The sequence below is a fragment of the Ciona intestinalis genome, chromosome 11, assembly GCF_000224145.3.
Source record: "Ciona intestinalis chromosome 11, KH, whole genome shotgun sequence".
NCBI lineage: Eukaryota > Metazoa > Chordata > Ascidiacea > Phlebobranchia > Cionidae > Ciona > Ciona intestinalis.
Genome location: NC_020176.2, coordinates 3,064,271 through 3,087,522, shown reverse-complemented (window position 1 = coordinate 3,087,522; position 23,252 = coordinate 3,064,271). Strand labels below are relative to the sequence as shown.

At 35.0% G+C, this 23,252-nt stretch overlaps 5 protein-coding genes across 8 annotated transcripts; 3 read left to right on the top strand and 2 right to left on the bottom strand.

Moving 5' to 3' along the window:
* Positions 1–189: 189 nt before the first annotated feature.
* LOC100183759 (phosphorylase b kinase regulatory subunit beta) lies at positions 190–9,517 on the bottom strand. Its single transcript, XM_018814074.2, has 20 exons — positions 9,360–9,517; positions 8,912–9,031; positions 8,467–8,563; positions 8,040–8,269; positions 7,315–7,553; positions 6,933–7,057; positions 6,499–6,648; positions 6,041–6,246; positions 5,540–5,672; positions 5,137–5,348; positions 4,528–4,735; positions 4,168–4,274; positions 3,741–3,882; positions 3,281–3,459; positions 2,829–2,973; positions 2,456–2,606; positions 1,933–2,165; positions 1,543–1,651; positions 707–900; positions 190–426 (listed from the first exon to the last, which is right to left on the bottom strand). The coding sequence occupies exons 1-20, from the start codon at positions 9,440–9,442 to the stop codon at positions 286–288; spliced, it is 3,204 nt and encodes a 1,067-aa protein (XP_018669619.1). The 5' UTR covers positions 9,443–9,517; the 3' UTR covers positions 190–285.
* Positions 9,518–10,166: 649 nt separating this feature from the next.
* Positions 10,167–12,741, top strand: LOC100176685 (phytanoyl-CoA dioxygenase domain-containing protein 1-like). Its single transcript, XM_002122203.3, has 6 exons — positions 10,167–10,393; positions 10,698–10,820; positions 11,206–11,358; positions 11,610–11,825; positions 12,051–12,230; positions 12,293–12,741. The coding sequence occupies exons 1-6, from the start codon at positions 10,313–10,315 to the stop codon at positions 12,332–12,334; spliced, it is 795 nt and encodes a 264-aa protein (XP_002122239.1). The 5' UTR covers positions 10,167–10,312; the 3' UTR covers positions 12,335–12,741.
* LOC100186118 lies at positions 12,734–15,580 on the bottom strand. Of its 4 annotated transcripts, XM_002126702.2 has the most exons (9): positions 15,468–15,580; positions 15,264–15,350; positions 14,706–14,778; positions 14,501–14,576; positions 14,008–14,116; positions 13,766–13,842; positions 13,484–13,680; positions 13,348–13,365; positions 12,734–13,080 (listed from the first exon to the last, which is right to left on the bottom strand). In XM_002126702.2, exons 2-9 carry the CDS (start codon positions 15,338–15,340, stop codon positions 13,024–13,026), a joined length of 684 nt encoding a protein of 227 aa, XP_002126738.1. In that variant the 5' UTR covers positions 15,341–15,350; positions 15,468–15,580; the 3' UTR covers positions 12,734–13,023. The 4 variants fall into 4 exon arrangements, with proteins under 4 accessions (XP_002126738.1, XP_009860237.1, XP_009860236.1 ...); XM_009861935.3 differs by lacking the exons at positions 14,501–14,576; positions 14,706–14,778 and adding an exon at positions 14,956–14,981 and having other exon boundaries at positions 12,739–13,080; positions 14,008–14,161; XM_009861934.2 differs by lacking the exon at positions 13,348–13,365 and having other exon boundaries at positions 12,739–13,080.
* A 475-nt stretch (positions 15,581–16,055) lies between these two features.
* On the top strand, positions 16,056–19,967 carry LOC100179004 (carboxylesterase 5A-like). Its single transcript, XM_026836776.1, has 9 exons — positions 16,056–16,567; positions 16,840–17,035; positions 17,306–17,502; positions 17,817–17,980; positions 18,132–18,277; positions 18,403–18,627; positions 18,870–19,026; positions 19,305–19,551; positions 19,814–19,967. Exons 1-9 carry the CDS (start codon positions 16,416–16,418, stop codon positions 19,965–19,967), a joined length of 1,638 nt encoding a protein of 545 aa, XP_026692577.1. The 5' UTR covers positions 16,056–16,415.
* A 907-nt stretch (positions 19,968–20,874) lies between these two features.
* LOC108949892 lies at positions 20,875–22,538 on the top strand. Its single transcript, XM_018813895.2, has 3 exons — positions 20,875–21,185; positions 21,274–21,552; positions 21,799–22,538. The coding sequence occupies exons 1-3, from the start codon at positions 21,125–21,127 to the stop codon at positions 22,536–22,538; spliced, it is 1,080 nt and encodes a 359-aa protein (XP_018669440.2). The 5' UTR covers positions 20,875–21,124.
* The last annotated feature ends 714 nt before the right edge of the window (positions 22,539–23,252 follow it).

Sequence of the window (23,252 nt, the reverse complement as noted above, 5' to 3'; positions counted from 1 at the left end):
TCATCTTTGTCCAAGTGCCGCTCTGTAAGGAATTTCTGAAAGGCGGGTTATACGCCACAGGTTACATTATTGTAAGAAATTGTGGGCAATTGTAAACTAACAGAAATACCTAAGTTGAGGCTTGTTGTAAACGGCTGCATGTTCTTTTGTGTTCTTAATTCCAGACGTTCTCCAAAGAAAAATAAGCAGTTGCAGTACGTGTGTCGGATATATTTTTAACGTGGTAATAAATTGTTGAAAAAAACCACATGCTAAGCAAAAACAAGTCAAAAAATAAAGGCATTCTTAAGATACAGTGCACGTGTCATTGGCAGTTACAGAGACAGATCCCTTCAAAAGTGATTGCACAACACTTCGAACCATGTATTGAACCAATATCTCGGATGGCAAATTACAAAACTCGCTGATTTCGTCGGTCTGCTTGTCCTGAAAAAGGAACCAGTATAGATCAGAACGTGTATTTTTTGGTAAATATTTTATCCATGCACAACTTTGGTTTAGCAGTCACACTTTTATCTAAAACTTTTCATTGAGCAGTTCTTGTCCGTAGCTTGTTTTGAACAAATTTTGTTTTCCTTGCTTTTACCAATTTGATTCGTCATCATATTCGAAAATTAAAATTTACACTATTTCACAGAACAACTATACAGAAACCATAACAAATTTGCTTAAATTTCCTGAAACCGAACCACAAAGCCGAACTTACCTTTTTATATTCATTAATCGCATCTCCAACAACGGCGTCAATATCCGTTGTGTTCTGAAATTTTATCTCCGGATTTCGTTCAAGTACAATAGCAGTAACCATCAGCATTTCCATGATCAACTGTCGGAACTCTGGCCGATGTAAACCGGCAAACATTGCCTCTACTTTTTTCCACCACGCCACTTCATTTTTGCCTGTATATTCCAGCATGTATTTTCCACAAAGCAATTTAGGAACGATAAGTCTCGTTTTAAGACTACAATTTATTTTTTAAAGTATTTTTTTCCAATTTATATTAAAATAAATACATCTTACTGTGAGTTTTCTGTATCCTAGGTTCAGCTGCCTGGCCTTTTTAACCTGTAACTTGTCTATCTATTTTTTGTCGTAATGCTAAAACTGTTATAATTCTGTCACTAACTGCTGTCTTACATATTTTTGCTTCATTCTTCAGATTAGAAAAAAAAATAAAAATTTCAAATTCCATCCTGACTGTCATAGTGCATTCTCTCTTTTTGAATCAGTAAATTGAACCACATAGATAGTATGATGGGGAAATATGGGACACCTTTAGCACATAATATCCTGATCGTATTTTAAACAATTAACAACGGTGTATGGGAGTCGTCAGGATATGGTTTTATAAATATTTTAAATTTCTTTGTTTACCACAACATGGGACGAGAAAATAGAATAAAAAAGTGTCCCATCTTTCCCCACCCTACTGTACTATACTTTTTTATTGAACTGCTCTATATTACACTTTAACTACATTATACTTCCCACTAGTACATAGCAACTACAACCAACTAACCACCCCAAACCCACCCACTCACCCATATCACTTAGTGTTGGTTGTTGTGGTAAATGGTGACTGTTAATTACGAATCCATCTGGACTTCTCTCCAATATAAGCCAAACCTTTGCATAAAAATCAGGAGGTGTCTAAAAAAGTTGGATAAAAATCATTAATCTGCAGCAAGTAGGTACGAAAGCTACAATATCTTTGATTATAATATAAACAATATACATTTCTGACAGTTCTTTTCATATTAAAAAGATTTTCTAAACAATGTAAGACACATTTCACGTCCATGAAAATGCTAGTGAAATAGAACGCCTTTGTTTTTATATTTTATATTCTAAGAATCTATTTATTACTTCATCTATTCAAACTATGAATTTATCCGAAAACGTAATAAAATATTAACTATAATTTTAAACACCTTGTTCAAAGCACCGGTAATCTGCCTTCTTTGAAGCCAAGATAAGTCTGTATGGTTTGCGACATCCAACACATCAAATAAAAGTTTCTTCACATCGCTGGGTGATAGATCATGTATGTCTACTTCTCCCTCTAAAACACCACTGGTTTCTTTGTAAGAACCGACATTACCGCGATGTTTAAGCAACAAACGCATAGCGTAGGCTAACCATCCGATACGAACCTGCAGCATTCCTGTTTGCAAGGATAATACATTTTAGTAAACTATTTTTGCGATAAATACGTATATTAGATTGAAAATGCTGATTATTTTTCTTAGTGGGCGACTTTGCTACTAAAAACATGGTTAACTTGAATAACAATTGCTCCAACCCAATGGTCACTAATGCAGTGTCCAAATTATCAGCCATACATTAAAAATACAATCACCCAAAACTTATACACTTAGTAAGTCATAAGTGATATTCATTTATTGATTAATCCCCTCAAAAATTAGAAAAAAAAGTAAAAAAATAGGCCTATACCTTCAAATAAATTAGGTTGTTTATTTATTGCAGCGCCAACATACAAGACAAGCTCTTGTTGCAAACATGCCTCCCTCTCATCATGGGGTGTACATAGTCTGTATAGAATATCTTTGATGGTGGCTGGTGGTAATGGATTGCTCACTACTATCTGAGTAAAATAAAAAGTTGGCGAAGTATTTCTAAATGTTTGAAAATGAAGAAAATTTTACTATACATTATAATACATATATAAACTATAATGTTTGTATTAAAACTAACAAAAAAAAACTGTGTTTTATGACTATTTGAAATATTTTTAAACATAGACAATCGTACATGGCAGTAAAACTTAAAATGCAGGTAAAATATAGTTAAAATATAAATGAAATACCTCCTCATGTCCAAACACACCAAGTGTAATGTGCTTATCATGTACAAGTACAGAAGTAATAGAAGGAGCCAGACTATCTACAACTTTGTGGCACAAACTTGCAGAATAACGAACTAAACTCCACAATTTCTGTCCAGCTGCCCACCTAAATATTATTTAATAGCAGATTCATAAAAGAATAACACAGGTATTCTGTTCCATACACCCCATGTAACTTTATAGGCGATTTGAATGTGTATATGGCTTACAATTTAGACAATTCATTTTGTTAGTGCAATCAGTAATTATACCATCTTGTCCAAGAACACCCATGTCAAAGGTAATGATACAAGTGCTATTTCCACTGATCCACATTACTATTTATTTCAAAAATAAATATTTGGCATTTATGTACCCATTCAAACACATTAAAACTGCATATCAACCCTATTTTCCACAATCAAACACTCCACCTGCACAGTTTGTTGAGTCTTTCATAACATGTTCCATTCCCAGTATCAAAGTGAAGGCCTTCCCTCTTTGCTATTTCACCAATTAGAACAGCCAAGGAAGCTCCAGAGTAAAATGAATTGAGATGTGATAGAATCTCATTTGTGTTGTGCGTACGAAGCTCATTCGCTGTTTTGAGTTCCTGTTTAAACGCTATGATAAAATGTTGGAATTGTGGAAATTGTACACGGCTGATTCTGTATTCTCTATGGATTGATCAGGACTGTATGTCATGATGACATCACCATTTACATTGATGGCATCATGATTTACATTGATGACATCATCATTTGTATTGATGACATCATCCTCCCTTTATACTGATGACTTCAACATTTGCATAAATGACATCATCTTTTGCAATGATGACATCATCATTTACAACGATGGAATCGTCATTCATTTTGGTGACATCATCATCACCTCATCATCATCTTCACAGATCCTCGTCAGATTGGAATAGGAACTTCCTGCTCTCCTAAGTGATCTCACATCATCCAGACCATTCTCTCTTCCAATGAAAGGTTTCAACAATTCCTCATCCATTTGTGTGGAATCTTGATGTCTAGGATCAATATGAGAGTATTTGAAAACAATCAAGATATATATGTTATGTGCAAGATACGACTACAACACATGGATGGAATATGCACGGACAATATTTATCTTTGGGCAAGACACCTAATTGAGATTCCTCTAGTCGTCATTGATGAGTTGTAGCATGTGTGTCGAGGTAATGGGAAATGTGTCGAGGTAATGGGAAAACTCGGGCCTAAATCTCAGGTCCCATGAAGTGGTCGCAAGACCTTACCCATATAGAATAGAATGTTAATATACAAATATTCCTTACTTTACAAACTCCAAATGCTCAACCACAGAAGAAGCAATGAATGATTGAACACGACCCAAACATACTTTGATTCCGTCCCATTGGCCTTGTTTGAAAGCACTCAACACCTGAATGGAAACATTACACCCAACATATGTTCAATGTGTGCAGTTAATATAACACCAATTTTTTAAATGTATTAATTATAAACAAATATTAAACTATCATTTTACAAAGCTATTTAAAAACTTAAAAGCTTGAAATTTCCCAGTTAAAGTATTTGAAAAAAAAGTAACTGACAAAAAAAGACATAAAACTTAATAAATTAAAATATTTTGTGTTTTAGAAACATTCAAAAATTTGGAAATTAAAAAAAAATACCTCCAAGATTGGACCAAGACGATTTTCCTGCGTTGTGTCTTCCCTGAGAAGGAAGATAAAGAGAGGACGCATTGGCATCCTCCAGTATTGACTCACAAACTGCAGGGAATGTTGAAGTTCATCAATTAATGTCTGAGTGTCGAACGCCATGTAGAAATCACCAATATCAAACATAAGGGGGTAACAGACCACTGTACGACCATGTACGCTGTGTAATAAAGTCAGTTGTTATTTTGGTATTGCTGGTAGCAGTATAAGCTATGGCTCAGTGATTAGGTACTTCTATTAGAAGGATACCATGTTCGATGCTTGAAACTGTTTGGCAATGCGTCCTTGGCAAGACATTTAATAAACATTGCTTTAATCCCGTGGTCACTAATGGGTTGTAGCAGCCTGGATATCAGGGTAATGACAAAAGGCAAACTCTGGCCTAAACTTCAGGCCCATGTTGTGCCATGCTGTAGGACCCCATTTACATACCCACAAAAATTAGCTAAAAATCAACGTACTGTTAAAAATACAAGAATCCAATTTTTTTTACCTGACCAATCATATGAAAAACACAAGTAAAAGTATAGGTGAACTACTAAACCAACAAACCAAACTTACCGATATACTTTACAGGTCCCTAAAGCACCAATAGGTCGCTTAGGTCTTCCAGATATTCCAAGTTTTTCATTTGCACCAAGGTGCTGGTAAACCTTCACTAATTCCTGGGAAGGCCAGATCTGAATTGGTTCTACCTGGTCTGGGGTTTGGGTGGAGATTCCATAAGTTGATAATATAGACTGAAGGTGCTTGCTTTCAGAAATTAACGAAATCTGTGCATTTGAAGATTATTATTAAAACAGAGAATTTAAAAATTTATACCTGCATTTTTTGTTTAGTAGCCTATACCCAAAGTCTATCTATATAAGTAGATAGACTCTGACATATACAAATGCAGTACAATACCATTAGAATACTAAAAACTTTAAAAAACTGCAATGTTTTTATTTTACCCTGTACTAACCTGTATCACTGTGTCGCTTATTACGCCCGCAAACGTGGAGTACCTCATGCTCACTTTGTGTCGCTCGACAGCGGGTAGATATCGACGAATAGGATCAAGGTCTCGAGGTGTAATCAGTTGATCCAATAATAAACTGAACATTTAGTTCGGTTAAAAAAATAATAAATAACTTTTAATAAACCAACTTCGGTCTAAATTGCTGGTCTCATGGCGTGTCACGCTGTACGATCTCATGCTCACCCATATATAATAGAACAGAATAGCAGTAAAAAAACTGATTTGTTTGAATAGCAGTTGTAAGTAGGGACAAACAAAACAGCCACTGAAATGGTTTTAAACTCAAGAGAGATTTCTAATGCATGAATGGTTAGTTGGTAAGGTCCTATAGGGTGGCATGGCATTTAAACTGTGATTTAGCCCAGAAGTATTACTTATTAAATCTGAAGCTACCATTAACTATAAAACATTAAAAAATTTAAAAAAATTTAATCTCATACTAACTTTGCAATAGTAAGTACAGCTTGTCCCCATAAAAACACTGGTGGTTCTTCAAAAATACCAAAACTGCAAAGTTTTTCTCCGGTGCCTGGATTTCTCCTATGTGCTTCCAAGTGTTCTTCTGACACGTAAAAAAATCTTGGCAATAATTCTAAGCCATCATCTCTAACCTTTAATAACGGCTTCAACTTTTCCAAATACATTTTTATCTAAAAGGAAAGCAATATTTTATAATTGGTAAAATAAAGGTATTGCTTGGGTGTGTAGGAAAATATATTGTTACCATGTATGCACCTTTTACAAGGTACTCTAACCACTAAGCCATGGCGCCAGACAAACTGATTAAGATTCACTGTTTTGCAATTAAAAAATAAATTGCGGTTCATTCAATTAAAGTATAATCTAATAATAATAAATACACATACAGATTTACTAATATATAACTATCCATAAATGCTTACCTGGTTTGGTTTATCATGCACTATTCCATCTATGATGAGGTAAACAAAGAAAATTGGCCACTCGCATTCAATGTTGTTGAATAATTTGATCTCGGCAGGTTGATAATGAGCACGAGAGGTGTCTTCAACTGCCGTCTTATACCCATCACCCTATTTGTGTTTTTAAAGTGATTTATGGCAGCTTTTTTAAACAAATGAAGGAAAAAGTACGTACCACCTTATATTAAAAAGCTAAAGGTTTTCATGTTTAATGTTTGAATTGTAGCTTACATAGTCATACACATCCTAATGCTGTGGGTGTTTTAAAACCATTGTGTTATTTTGGCCATAACTACTAAATTTAAAAATGACTGTATAGAGTAAAATTTTTAAAAAGATTAAAATTCTAAAACAGAATACAGTTAAGTTATTTTCAAGGTATAAAAACTGCTCACCAGGAATCTTTTGACACCGTAACGACCTTCTAACTTTGAAGTCAAAGTTTCAATTGTTTCGCTTCGTAATTCCTCTTGATCGACGGCAAAGAATGGGAAAGACACGGTTGGTAATAACGCTGCATCTGGAAGTATGGTGTTAGTATACTAGGTTGAACATGGCACACATGGTAGACTTTAACACAAGTTTTTTGAGTCTCCAGTTTTACAATTCCTGTTAATGACTTGATGCTGCTACCATTGTATGATATATATGTCTTCAGGCAAAACACTTAATCTCAATTGCTCAAACCCAGTAGTACCTTTGTTATTGGTTGTCTAAATTTTCAGACATACCTTTAAAAAAGTTTTACTTTTTCAAAAAAAATTTATCTAAACAAACCTGTATTCTTTGAATTAGACTCTCTTGGTAGCAATGAGTCCATGACAGTACGATTCCTATTATGCGCGTCAATATCCACCCATAGCACTGACCATGGGGCTCCCCTTTGCTTACCAAACAGATTGAAACCATTAGCTGATTCCAAAGCTGCTTTGGCTGCACCAACAGAACTAGCATGAAGCTCGCAGCTACCGTTGTTATATTTACTACCACGCTCCCATAACCCAAAATCTGGGACTCTGTTGGAATGAATAGTCGGCAATGAAATTTGAATAAATAAAAGTTTTGTAACATATTTGTCCTTGTGTGGTGGGGCAACAACAGTTGTTATAAGTTATAACATCAGTGTTATAATATATACACACGACAGACCTCATCTCTGCTAACAAAATACCACATGGTCCACATATATTCTACATATGGAACTTTTTGACAGTGATTAATTTATTTTTAGAAATGTATGGGCAGTATGGAAAATTAATATGCATTAAACTGCTGTATAAAACAAAACCTGTGTAAGAAAACGACTATCGTTGTCCAACACATGGGGATAAACGGGATGAACAAGTTATTGCAATACACCAAGATAAATCTTTTTCACACGTAATTAAATAGGTAGGCTATGAATAAAGGTGATGATTTCCATGACATAAGATCCTTGTTCAATGACACTCGCATATTTCTCTTATACTGTATACAATACATGCATATTAGCCCATACATACCTGTAAGATCTTTCTAAATAGTAAACCAGGTTTTGCACAAATGCCACTTCATCAGTGTTAAAAACAATCTGTAGCCCTGACTCTGTCATTTGTACAAGGTAAAGGACAAACATTGCAACCACATCAAGCTGTAAGTGTTGGTGGTTCTTGTTGATTGCATCTCCTGTTTCATGTTCAAACTTGGAATGCAAAGCTGCATCAACTTTCTGGTTTACTTTAAATTTTTCCACCTGAAAAATAGCATTTATATTATACATACAATATGTTTTAAAAGTGTATACACCTGGACAGTAAAAGAAAAATTGTATAAAACAGAACACCCATGTTATAAAACGATAAATAAGTTACATTTATCTATGAAAATATTTAGAAAAGGTTCTGCCAACTCAATATCTACACATGCAAAACAGTGTTAAAATAGTTCTACCTTAGAAGCTTGCCTCATATAACAATACAATACACCTCTCATGCATTTCACTGCAACGTGTTCAAGTTCGTATGTACGACCATTATCATCATCAATTCTAAAATTATATTAAATAAATAAATAAATAATATGTAATATGTTAGACTAAGTAAGTGGTGATTATTCTTTTCTATATGAGTTACGTCCAATAAAAAGTTACACCAATGGTTCTGGTATTTAGGTATGATTTACCCTGAGAAAGTTATAACTGTGAAAACTGCATATAAAACAATATATAGATAGGTTCCTCTGATACAAAAAATAATTTTCCCACACCAAATTTAAATGGCCTATCTAGTGTTGAACCTATACCTTGTATTGTAGAATGATGACACGCACTCCTAACCAATGAGTGATTGCAAATAACTATTTATCAAAAAAGACAACAAAGATGCATTTAATTCACCTGCGATATGCCAATGCAAGTGACCACACTGCTACACTACAGTAGATGCTATCTCGAATGTAACACTCAGATGAACAAGAGAACAAACCAGTTGAATAATTTTGAAAAGGTAGAAGCAATCTACAATGTTTTAAAGTTTTATTATCACATTGTTGCTATTGATGTTTAAATTATGCTAAACAGACATCAGAGTTCTAATAAGTAAACAAATGTAACCTATTTATCCTTTCTGGGGCGGTCAAAGTTGGGTCTTATAACATATGTGTTCCACTTTATACAACTTGTATTAAAAAATTGAAACATTAATACACCAATAAGACAACTAATAGTAGAAATAACTTGCTAAATTGCTATAAAGTAATACTGCTTAGTCTATAACACTAACACATATATAGATACATTACAACATTGTAAGAAATCAAAATTACTAATAAAATCATAAACCAACCTTTTTATAGATACATAATGTTCATTGAGTTTTTGTTTGGCCTGCAGATAATTTTCCACTTGTTCATTACATATGTCATCCATAGCACCAGCACTGTCAATGTTTGCAGTTTACATATGCTGTATTAAAACAATAACATATCTAACTGATTTAACTCTGTTAAAAAGTAAAACAAACTATTTTAGCTTTACGAAAATTACGTTTTTTCCTGAGTTATTTAAAAATAAATTTGGACTTATTTAAATTGTTAATTGTTTAGACATGCAAAATTCTACTTTCAATTTAATGGCTACAACTACTTTTTAATCAAATAGCCTTTGTTATTGCTTAATACAGCTGTTAAAATTCTTCTTTAAATAATGAATTCCCAGGAACTTCCCGATTTAAAGAACACACAGCTAATACAAAGTTTGAACTTATTTGGGGACAAAATTTGAACAGGCCAAATACATAGATTGTGCAGATTACTAAATAAATACGTACAAAAAGTAACCAAAAGTTAAAACAAAAAAAGGCTTTGTAGGTGATTTTATGTAGCCCTTGGATAACATTTTAGACAAACCATACCGGACTACTGAGTTGGAGCAATAACCGTTAGGTATCTTGCCAATACGTCCACATATACGCCCATGGTGGTAGCAACGTCGAGCCGCGAATCAAATTCAACTATAGCCAAAAAGTCTATATTATAACCTATGTAAGTCACAGCCCGTCATCCGTGGCTGAATATTAACAAAATGTAATTGACTAACGCGATTGCAAAGTTAAATAACATATGTACGCGCTAAGCCTGGGGCAGTCACGTAAGCTTACTTACAATAGTTGAAGCTGGTGGTATAAGTAACACATGGTACATAATAACAAACTACAGCGTTGAGTTTTGTGTTATATAGGCCTACTTATGACAGACGAGTTTCTATATAAATTAGGCGTCTAGTTAAATTATTACAATAATGTCTCAAGAGAGTTCCACTTGGCTACAAACGCAGGACTTTTTGGAATGGAAAGACAAGTTTGACAGAGACGGTTATTTGGTAAGCTCATACTAAAGGGTCTTCCCGGATTTCTGTTTTGATCGATATACGCTCTCGGGAGTTTTTGGTATACGCCCTGACGCTTTTGAAATGTTCATCTAATAAAACAAGTAATGTACTGTGTGGTAAAATGGATACCTTTTTTAAGACCATAACATCCAATATTTCCCAATTGTGTTTTTACCAATTAATCATGCCAATAAAAAGAATAAAAAGTAGGTCGATTTACCCCGACGAACTATTTTTTCACCTAAATAGTATAGTCTTACATTTAAACGCTTTTAAAACCGGAATCACATTTTAGGTAGTTAAAGATATTTTAAGTCCAGAAGAAATAAAAGCATATCAAAGAATATTCGAGGAACTGTCAACTGGAAGCCAAACAACAACACACAGACATGACCTCGGGTCGCATACAACGCGTAAAGTATGTTGTTTACCCTCATAGGCACAGCCATACAAAACCTCTGCTTATATGATAACCCGATGTATGGGTTAACTTAACACAATTATAAAACCTAATACCTTTAATAATTTTTAAATGACGGCTACTAAACTATTTACAAATGTTTAATATTATATAGTAGGGTTTGGGGAAGACGTGAGGATTGGGTTTTATGATTTCTTCAATGTCTTTGTTTATCACCAAATGGGACGAGAAAATCGAATAAAACGTGTCCCATCTTCCCTCACCCTACTATATATAGTTAGCGTTTTGCGAAAGTTTAATACTATATGGCCAGAACAAGTATAGTACTGTTATTCAAATTTAAATCAAAATGGTTCTAATGACATCAATTCCACCTCTTTAGGTTAAAGAACACGAAAATATTTCCCAAACTATGTGGCCGTCCTTGTTCATACCAAACTTAACGCAAGGTATTTTGCACACGAGGGCTCTCGAAGTCGCACGAAGTGTTTTAGGTAGCGATATGACATTTGATTTCGACATGTTAATATCAAAGGTACAAGGTTCGAATCCGACTTAACGTTTTCTTTATGTAGTAGTGGTATATTTGCCCATGGTGGTTTTAATGTAGAAAAATAGCTATACCTGTATATTAAGTTATAAATGAATCATTGCAACTTTTTAATTCTCGTGTCGCAGGGAAACGACAACGCTTGTATACGAGTTACCGCGGGTGTGTAACTTTGTGTGTCATTGTTTTTTGAAATTATTGGAGTGTTTATGCTCATACGACATATTACACAACAGGCCCCCCATACAGATACAGAGACCCCAATGCATCAAGACGAATCATATTGGCCTGATATGCCAGATAAACGAGCGGTAACAATCTGGGTAGCATTGGACAACGCTACTGTAGATAACGGCTGTATGTGGTTTGTTCCCGGGTCTCATAAGTTACCATTAAGGCCATTCAAATGTGCGAAGGAGGGCCATCATGTAATAATATGCGAGGGCGATAAGGTAATGTATATACGTGTCACTTTGGGGTAAGATGGACACCCAAAGATAATAAAATTCATATAATTTTCCTACGATCGTAAAATATATTAACAAAGCTCTTTTAGGATTATAAAAATAGGTTTACATAATTACGTAAATATTCTTTGCCCATGACCAAATAGAACAATAAAAAGAATGAGAACATCTTATCCTAACCTATAAATATATATATTTACGCATTTTTAGGATGAGCTACATGCTGCCCCGATTACTGCGGGTTCCTGTACTTTACACCACGGTCGTACAGTTCACTATACTAGAGGGAACAGCACCGATTTTAAACGAAGGGCGTTTATTATGAATTTCCGTCCAGCAGAAATGGTACAGTGGGAAAGGAACCATGATTTTGACCATGGAAAATCAAAGGTTTGGAAAATAGGCATTAGAAATAGTTTTAAATAGTCGTTAACACTTTTGAATATTTATAGGGGGTGCAGGGCGACGAACACTTTGCTAAAGAAACGTCTTGAACCAGTTTTTTTTATCTGAAACAGTCCTTGCACTAATTGTACAGTTTATAACTGTCTGGAGAAAACAGGAGAGCGGAGCTCAAATAAATGAACACGTTTCAATATAATATTGATAAAGACAAAGTTACATTTTTTAATGTATCACTGATAAAGACTATTCGTATAAATTGCCGCTTTGTATACTATATAATATGTAGGCTATATCTACATTTCCAGGTAATTTGCGATACGACTAAACTAATTCTCAGTCAACTCTTTTTAGATTTTACTTAGATTCCCATGATTAAATCAGCTTCAGTTACGTGCATTATAAAAAAGGTTGCATCGATTAATGTACCCCACACCATAAGCGACCTTTTTCGAACGTAGCCTACATGCATTCTCAATAATAAACAAAGCTTTGCCGATTTGTTCTAAATTTTATTTTTCATCTATACATTGTATCTTATATATAACTACACATGACTAAGAGAAAGGATAATATGTCGTGCCGAAGTACGAAGATTTTGATTTTAAAGAATTACTTAGTTTATTAGTTTAGGTGTACTTTAAACATTATGCAAAAAAACTTATACGATTTGTTTTATTGATATTTATAGTGCCGTGTAGTCATTTTGGTTTTAAACTAAATAAAGCATCAGTGGGCGTAGGCTAACCAAACTGTGATTGGTTTAAGTTGGAAACGTCGTTTACAATTCGTCGCTTCTTCGTGCTCCTCGTCTTTGCATGGCAGAGTAGTATTGGCGCTGAAGAAACATACAAAGGCGTTTTAGTTATGTATGAGATAGTGTGTTGTCTGGATAGAACTATATGCACAGTACTTATGGATGAGATGGAACATGCTAACACAAAATATCTACCTGATCGTATTTTTTTTTTTAAATAATAACACTCTTTTTTATAGTCGTAAGGCTATGCGGTTATATAAATCGTTGTTCTCTGTTTACTACCAAACTGAACGAGAATGAAAGCATGTCCCATCTCACCAAATCTGCTCTATGAATGCTATTCACCTGTAGGTATGGGTTTATCTATATCGGTGAAGAGATGATTTCCAAAACGAACGGATGAGTGACATGAAAGTAATGAGAAATGGTGTGAGATGAAATGGCAATACATGAGATAATATTTATGTGCTATAACAATTACCCCAAGTCGTGACCAGTAGTTGTTGGCGTGTTGTTGTCTTTGGTAAGCAACTTGTTGGTTACGTCTAGCAATAGCTGCACGTCGGCGTTGGGCGTTGACACGAGCGGCATATTGTTGGTGTTGGTATGTCTGACGACGTTGAGCATTGGCACCGACCATCATAGCTGCCTTTGCCTTTTCAGCATCGATTCCGAGTTCTGAGAGAGGATATTGAGGTGAAATATTCTGTGTTTTATAAGTTATAGGAATTGTAAAAAAGTAAATTAGTTGGATAGTACTTACTATCGGCCCAAGTCTCGACGGCTTTGTGAGCCTTCATTTGGCGAACGAAAGCTTGAGCGTTAGGAGAACGTGAGAATCTAGAAATAAAAGCATTTTATATTAGTTTGTATTATTGTTCTATAGTACATCATATTATACGTACGGTTAACTTAATAGCCAAACTCTGGCCAAAATCCAAAATGATGTACCTCGGGGTAATAAGTTTTACCAGTATATAATAACGTCGAATATTTAGTAACTACCTTTCAAATTCAGCAATAGTAAGTTTTCCATCCTTGTCCATGTCCATGCTTGACCACAGTTGAATGTCCTCAAGCTCGAGTTCTTTCTTTCCTTCAGCGTTTGGGGCTTCTGCGTCAGATTCGTCGGTTGTAGTTTCTGCTCCAGCATCCTCCTCTGACGTCATCATCGTTCAAAATGCCACGTGTGAGTTTTAAGTGGGTACGAACTTTATGAGATGAAATGACACGACAGCATGTTTGGTGAATGATGATGATGACAAAGGTGACGGATGATGAAGCAATAAAGATAATGATAATATTGATAATTTCTTTATTACGGTAGCGAAAATCATATACGGAAAAATTACCAAAACCACGTTTCTTTGTTTCTTTGATTACCGTGGCGAATTTATTATAGGTAAAAATTAACAAAATATTTTTGATTTTTATTTGTTTAAGGTGGCGAAGATTATTAACTTTTAAATTTAACAAAAATGCGTTACCTACAACTTACTGTAGGCAACCCACGGTGGTATAAAGGTGCCGGGTGGAAGTCGTCTTCTTCGTCGCCTAGACCTCGACAGTACTCGCTAAAGGCCATTTGACAGTAAGTTTGGGTTATATGAGATTTTGTCGTTTTAATAAACGAGTTTATTTTATTTTATTATTCATTGGATATTTTAGATTTGAATTTAGTTTTTGCCACATGAACGTAATACCTGTTGAATTGCTCTAATATCGCGTTGCTCACGTGCCTTGTTGGCCCAGTACCTTGCCATGTTGACTGCAACACTATATTAACCCGTGACCATTTTTTCAAAGTTGGTTTGATATAGATTTTGCATGTTTGGTTTGATGTTCAAGATATAAGTTTCCGCAGCGTTGAATGACAATGGAATTGAATGGAGGTGATAGAATGATGAATGACATGGTGAATACAGAAAATAAATTAATTTGTGATAAATTTACCGGTAGCTACTTCGACGTCGTCCGATCTGAAACGAAATTTTTACTTACTAAAACTAAAATTTATTTTTGGAGAGTAAATGTTTTCTAAATGAGTATAAGAAATTATAGATTTTTAAATATGGGAATAGTACCATATAACCTAACGATGTTTTTTTGCATATGCAAAAAATACAACTTTGGTTAACATTTGCGATAGAATATTTTTTCAGCTAGAATATATGGTTTAAAATTAAGTACGATTTTAAGTTAGAATCTGCTTTAAATATTTGTTGCTGTATTTAAAAAATAATCATGGTAAAATGACTTACGCTTCTCCGTCTTGGGCATAGGTGTAAGGTGGCATCACCAAACAAAAGGCGAGGATCAATGAAATTGCGATCTTCATTTTACGTTATCTAAATAAAAACGAATTTGTTTTAATAAGAATATATAGATTGTAAAGCACAACATTTTCAAGTTAGTTAATGTATGCATATAGTAACATACATGCGAGTAAAAACAAGCTTGCTTACCTAAATTCTTATTTTCCACAAATGATATTCAGTTTGATAATTTCAGAATGTTCGTTGTTCATTCGCTCGCTAGTACTTATAGAAATTGTTCTGCCCAATCAGAGATCACCATGCAAACTTCAACGGTTTTAGTCTATGTGGCAATTTCGCTACTCACGGACACTCGAAGTTATGATGCCGAAAATCAATAAGTCACAACAGCAGGTAATACAATGTAACGAGGCAGCGCTAAAATAAAAACAATTGAAAATGCGTTTGAAGAGGACACTTATGGCTCGGATCTGTGTAGAGTTTTCGGGTAGTATGACATTTTAAAGTTCTCAAACAATTTCAAATTGACACGTCAGAGATTTGGCGCCCGCGCGGACACGTATATGTATCTACGTTTAAGAGTGACGTATAGTAAAAGTAAAAGATGTACAATCGAATAAAGCACGTATCATATACATATATGTCTATATTTATAATATAAAATGGTAGCACACACAGTCGGTTATTAAATTTGTATATTTTGTTTCATATGTTCAATACTGTTTTATAAAAGATGTCAAACACACATGTTATAACATAAAATGTTGGAGCAAAATTAAGACTGCTCTGAGTAACATACACATACAGTTAATTGAATAAGTCACAAATGTGGATGAATTACACTAATTGAAATTAATGGAAAAATCAAAGTTCAATATGTACAATGTTGTTTGCACAAAGTAATGATTAACCACAGTATTGTCGGCGGCAGACACAATACTGATAAGACCGTGCGTGCCCTAACACAAAAAGGCAATCAGGAAATGTAACAACTATTTTAGCGTTCGGTAAAGCAGTCAGTATGCACTTTTTTTGTGTAAAAGGGCCCAGTTGTACTTTGTTTAGCCATTATAATACAAGTACAGTAGTTTTTTTAGGTTAAAGACTGCAATTCAGTTTTAAACGGCTGTCAAAATCATGGACTGTCCAGAGATTCAAATCGAGAATGGTCGCTTGAAAGGAAAGGTATCAGAGCCAGACTGTTCAAATGCACAACCGGTATACATGTATCTTAGTGTGCCGTATGGGAAATCAACAAGTGGTCAACGAAGATTCGCACCACCAGAGGCGTGAGTCAATTTGAACTAACATAGGTGTTTCTCTAAACAATTTTTTTATTATAGTTTGGTGCTATAGAGTAAACGAGTATAAACTTAAATCGGAAAATTTCTTAAATAATGATTTCCTTATAAAATCACAGAACAAATATACATTCTATGCTTTTATTTTGGCTATTTTGTCCAGTCTGTTATTTGGTCCAGTCTTTGGTATGTGTAACTCTAGTGCAAAATACATGGGCTATCGTACTAGGCTATATGATACAAAATTACCAATATTTTAGTGCTGAAAATTGGGAGGGCACTTTAAATGCGACTGAAACTTTAACAAACTGTCCACAAAATGTTGGGCCGACAGAACTGTACGATCAGATGCTCCCACAGAAAGATTCGCTAAACTTCGACAAAAACAAATCTACAGAAGATTGCTTACGTTTGAGCGTGTTTACACCTAGTACTGTTAAGACGTCAAGTTTACCAGTTAGTATATAATATAAAACAATAGTTTTACACTTCAAAGAACATATACATTTGCCTAATGCAAAATCGAATGTCAAAACACATAGTTTCTTTATAGTTCGTCAAGAACAGACAGCAAGCTTGTGTTATACAAATGGCCAAATTTTGCACTAAAAAAAGACAAAAAAAGGAATTTAAGTATTTATGGGTGCATGGCCATTTTTTGTTTACACTTTCAAAAAAACTTTAAATATAAAGTCTTAAAAATTAGATTATACGTTCATATATTAGGTGATGGTTTGGCTAACTGGTGGTCACTACGAAAGAAACTTTGCTGGCAGAGTCGACGGAACAGCGGTTTCGGGAATGAATAATGTTGTAACTGTTGTAGTTAATTTCCGAGTTAACGTATTCGGATATCTTTCACTTGGAAAGGATAGTGTGTGTCCGGGAAATTTAGCCCTGCAGGACGTTATTTTGGCTCTGAAGTGAGAACTTAATCATTTCAATATGTTTAATGCATGAGTGTTGCTGAATTATTGCCGTTATAACACGAGTGTTCTGTTTTATACGCCTGCTTGCAAGTCACTACGTTTTCTTTGTGTGTTTTTTGTTTATTTTTTGTGGATTGTTTTCTTTTTCTTTTTTTTTATTCTGTATGCTTGTCAATTTAGAAACACTACTAGTAAGAACATTACAATAGGAGCGACCTAACCACCGTACAATTGATCACACATCATTAAAGTTACTATTTTGAACAATTTGGTATATAGCTAAAACTAACTTCAAATGTTCGGTACAGATGGGTTCGACAAAATATAAGAGCTTTTGGTGGAAATCCGGAAAACGTAACTTTGTTTGGCGAAAGCTCTGGATCTGGGATGGTCCATTTGTTGATGATGTCAGATCTCTCGAAAGGTCTCTTCCACAAAGCAATATTACTTAGTGGATCAACGTTGTCACCATGTAAGATAAATGAATGTAACCTTTAAAAAACCTATTGGTGACTTCTGGGTTGGATAAATATAAATGAACGTACGACTTTTACCAGTACTTTGTCATGGCCGCAGACAACACACATCTGGAATATGTACATGTTAAAAACGATTTGTTTTAGTTCTATGCGCGGAGGATACATCTGCAGCAGGAGAAGCCTTTCTGAATGCGCTGAACATTGACAAGGATATAGGAGAAAAGCAAGTTTTGCAAGAACTACGGAATCGCTCAATAGAAGATCTCATGAGCGCCCAAAGTGTCTTTAATGTGAGTTTTACAAATTGCCTCCAGCACTTTTATTTGTCCCAAATTTGCGAAGCTCTCCACAACATATAAATTTATTACAAGCTATATGTCATTGCATGCAACATCTAAAACAGTGCGTTCACTAGGACTTTATGAGATGCATGCCGACAATAGACGGTCACGTTTTAAAAGACAGCCCCGAAAACTTAACTAAGGCCGGTCACGTGCACCGAGTGCCGCTTCTGATTGGCTGCACAAACAGTGAGGGCCACGGCTTGATCTCTGCTACAACCTACCCCGATTTTTTCGAAGGAACTGCTGAAGAAAACGTGAAAAACATGTTTCAGATGACCTTTAACAAGATATACAAGGTAGAAGATGTAGCATGTTTTGAATTGAAGATTGTTTTACATTAAGAAACCGTACACATATTGATTTAAGGGATTTCGTATGACAATTCAACGCCGGTAATTCAAAAATGTTTATTTATTATAAGTTAGAAGTTAGGTGTTACATGTTTATGGGGTATAAATTAGCTGGAGAACGCATGGACCTACATTTAAAGTAGACAGACAATAACCACGCTTGCAACTACAACGTTCAATATTAACAGAAAGGCAATGCAGAAGAAGCGTTCGAGATGCTAAAGGAGGCTTATTTGAGGGACGTCCCGAAGGATGACCCGACCAGATACAGTTTATTACATGGAGATATGGTTTCCGATTCTATTTTCGTCATACCAACAATTATGACAGCAATTGCGCATACAAGTAGGAATTTATGATTTAAGTGTGTTATAAAACCGTGTGTCGGATACATAAACCAAATAGTTCATATACCTCCACTAAAGTACAAGAAGCTCTTGGAAACAAGACCTAGACACGCGTTATTTGGAATGACATTTGGGATTGAGCATCAAGAAATAACGGCACAATTTGAATGTATGCATCATGTAATACCTAGTCGCATTAATTTTAACGACTGTTGCAATCATAGGGTTAAACCGATTGTCCGAACCTCTAACAATTGAAGATTTCTGTTACTATAGGTATGGGGTTACCGACTTATCTTTTCCAAATGACTCAACAACCTCAGTTTAACCACGATGAAACGAACGGACCGGGTGTACTTAAAAAACCTGCGTTTGTTAAATGTGACCACGCAGACGACATGCACTTTGTATGGGGGGCACCTTTTGTAAAGGGGGAATTGCCATACGGTGCTCGCTTTACCGAAGATGAAAAAGAACTTAGTAGAAATGTCATGACTTACTTTACAAACTTCGCTTACACTGGGTAATATATAAGCAATATAACCATGCAATATAACCGCGAATCTGTCACCGATTTGGTGCATATGAAGATGATTCTTGTTTAAGGAAATATAGATTTTTGTCTGTTACGTTTCCGTAGTACCATATTTTTCTTTTTATTGGATCTTGGAACAAACTCGATTAAAAAGGTACAACAATGGGGTAAAGTTAAAGTTTAAGCAATCGTTTGTCGTAAAGCGCGTAGAACATACAAAAACTTTATGACCGACATCATTACTTTTCAGAAATCCAAATAATGGTCAAGAGGTGCCGAAAGAATGGCCACAGTACACATTGGAAGAACAGAATCACATGGTTCTACAAACACCGCTGTTGAATGGACAACGACTTAACCAAGATAAAGTAGTTATGTACACGCAAAAGTTCCCAGCGTTGTGAACATGTAAAACAATAAAGATAATTTATAAAGGGAATCGTGATTAACAAAGGACATGCAATGCAATAAATATTAAATAATAGAGTTGTTTGCCAGCTACAATACATTATCACACCAATAGCAAGCTAAGCTCTATGTAAACAGTAGTAACTATAACAAGTATGGTAAAGTATACTGCGGACGGCGATTTGATTTCGTTACTAAAGGATCTATACACCATGTGACATGTGTGATGGTTGTACTTCATAGCTATATTGCCAATCAAGCATGCTATATGCTAAAAATGCAATTATTGCAAAACTTGCGAAATACGAAAAATGTTCTTTTGCGGTATTTGGGTTATATCTAGAAACATCATTACGTTGTTATTGGATCAGCTGTGATCCCCCATTTCTCAATGAAGTGATACTTCTTCATTACGTCATCCCTCGCACTATTTTTATATAAATTACCCACATTAGGGGATTTGTAAAGTAAGTCATGACACTTTGGCTTTGTCCAATTTTATTTTTTTAATAATTAAGCGACGAGTACTATAGTTATTTTACAAAAGATAATTCCCAATAATAAATGCAACCAACGTCCATATCATTGATATACTGTAACTCTTGTTGAAATTACGTTTTTCCGCTATACCAAGAAAATTTGATACGTGGCAGTGCGTAATCAATATGTATGTATGTAACTTATTTTATCCTCGCGTGGCCGGAAAACGACAGTCGTTATAACACGGGTGTTCATACACCTCGTGCCAGCTTACGAGTTATCATGTATATAGGTTACTTTGTGGGTGATTATTTTTTTGTATTTTTTTATGTATGGCTAATAATTTGGACAACCCATCAGTGACCTCTGGGTTAGAGGCAGTACACCTTACATATTTATATATGTTATATCAGTATTACGTTGGCAGTGTTAGGTCGTTGTAGAATTCTGTAGCGAGAAAAAGCTTTTGTTGCACTATTTGTGTTGCCCAGTTTTAGTCGCGTGTCATATAAGAATATATGTACACGAATCTATAAACATTTAACTACTTTTTTAATATCAATGGTATGTGACTTATTTCTTTAGCAGTGCAGTTAAACATGTTTTTATAAACAGTTACTGTTCATAAGAAAGCTCTTATAGAAAACGAAAAGTATTAGATCAAAATATTACGATGCTGTGGCTTTTTCTTGCAGTTATTCTGCTTTGTCCTGCAGCAACGTTTCAGTTACGCGGTGGGTGTCAAACTTCGGTGGTTTTACCATATTTCGTTGTTTTACAAAATTGCATTTATACATAAATACGAAAACATGTTTTATCCAGAATATTCGACAATTATACATCGTTCTTCTGAAAAGACAATTCATTCCACAACGAGAAAGCAAAACCTAACGCTAAACTACAAAGTGTGTTTGAATTGGAAGCCTTACCATATTAAGGTAACAGCAAATCCCAAAGACACTTTACGAGTGGAGAAGTTTAACGCTACTGTTGTAAAAATCAATTTCTACAACGCTGTCTTGGAACTGGAACGAATCGATCAAGACTCAGGATGGGGGAAAATACTCTTCACTGTGCAGTGGTCGATATACCATATTTCAGGTGACAGAAATTCATAATAGCTAACAATTAGTATAAGAGTATATAGCTCACAATATGCGTGTCTGGTGTTGGAAGAGTTATACATGCTTTACCAAGACAGTTAAATAAAAATCTTGCAGTCGAATGAGAAAAATCGAATTGAATTTGCCTCGAATAAGGAACAATTTTAGCTTCGGTGTTTGACCGTATTAAAAGAATCAAACTTTCATTTATGAAAGATAACAATTTTAACACGACACTTTTCAGATTACATAACTTCAACCGCGACAGTACAATACCGTGTGGACTACGACACGGACTTGAACATATCAGAAACATCCAATGTATTAGCGGTTTATGGTCAAGGTTTATCATCGTTACCAGCATCACAAAACAACCCTCAATTGCAACCACGTCTGTCACAAGAAAGACAAAACGGTCACAGGTTTTTGGTGTTTGATAAAAATTCCAACTGTTTGGTTACCGACCTTGATCTGAATCGTAAACGAGGAGCGAACGACCTCTTTACTGTGTTTATAGTTTATCGACTTACGAGTTACACAGCAGATGTTCTAACACCTTGGCGAGGGCTGTTTGGAAATGACAACGGAGGTTGGGATAAATTTGTTGGGATCAACGCCGGTGTATTGCATTTATCAGGCACAGTCGGAGCTGTACAAATTGGTTTGACCTTAAACAACGCTAACCCAAGAGCACTTGATGTATGGAATGTGATCAGTATCCAGTGGAATGCGGATGGTGGTGCCGATGCAAGCAGTGCGTGGTGCAACGGGAAGTTACTTCAAAGATTTCAAGCCAGTTCCACTAAAGCGGATACAAGTTTTGCTATCGGTGCTATCGACATTACGGGAAGAGCCTTCTTTCACGGAGCGATTGGTGAATTTGTGCTTTTTAAAAACAACGTCATCACCGATGACGTAATGAAGAAGTATCACTTACACTTCATTGAGAAATGGGGAATCACAGCTGATCCAATCGCAACGTAATGACGTTCGTGGACTACGATCATAGTTTATCTGCACAAGATCATTAAAAAATTTAAACACAAATACATTGTAACGTTGTATAGTTTTTTTTCTGGCAACAATTATTATTTTATATAGAGGTTATCTATTTTATTCTCTTACTAAAAATTTTAAGGTTGTGGCTTTGTACCTTTTTTGAGGTGCATGAATACTTATATGAACCGGGTTATGAAATACAGGAATACTTTATAAATAATGCCCCATAGAACTATAGTCATTTTAAAAGTAACTCTGCTGTATTATAGTTTGATCAACCAAAAAACATTCAAAGCTTTATCTTTTCTGTAGTTCTACACAAGTTTGTAGAAGATTAAATTATTTAAAACAGCATGAATTTTAGTGTTGGTTTTATATTATGTATATAGCATACGTATTACAAAAGGGATAAATTATTGTTACGGTACGATGCATGCAACAAATCATTGAGGTAAATAAATTTGTGCATTACATTTACGAAACTAATTGTACGCCCCATACATAAATAAAAATGATAATATCATACTGTATGGTAGGTGTGCTGTATGTTTTTGACCCCACGATGCATAAATTGCTTCGTTGATTCAGAGTATTGTTTGAATGTTAGGAAATTCCACCGGAGTGGAATGTGGGCCGAACCTGGAGGTACTGCAATACCAGGGACAACCCGTGAGCAGGTTGGAGCAAGCTCCAGCACCG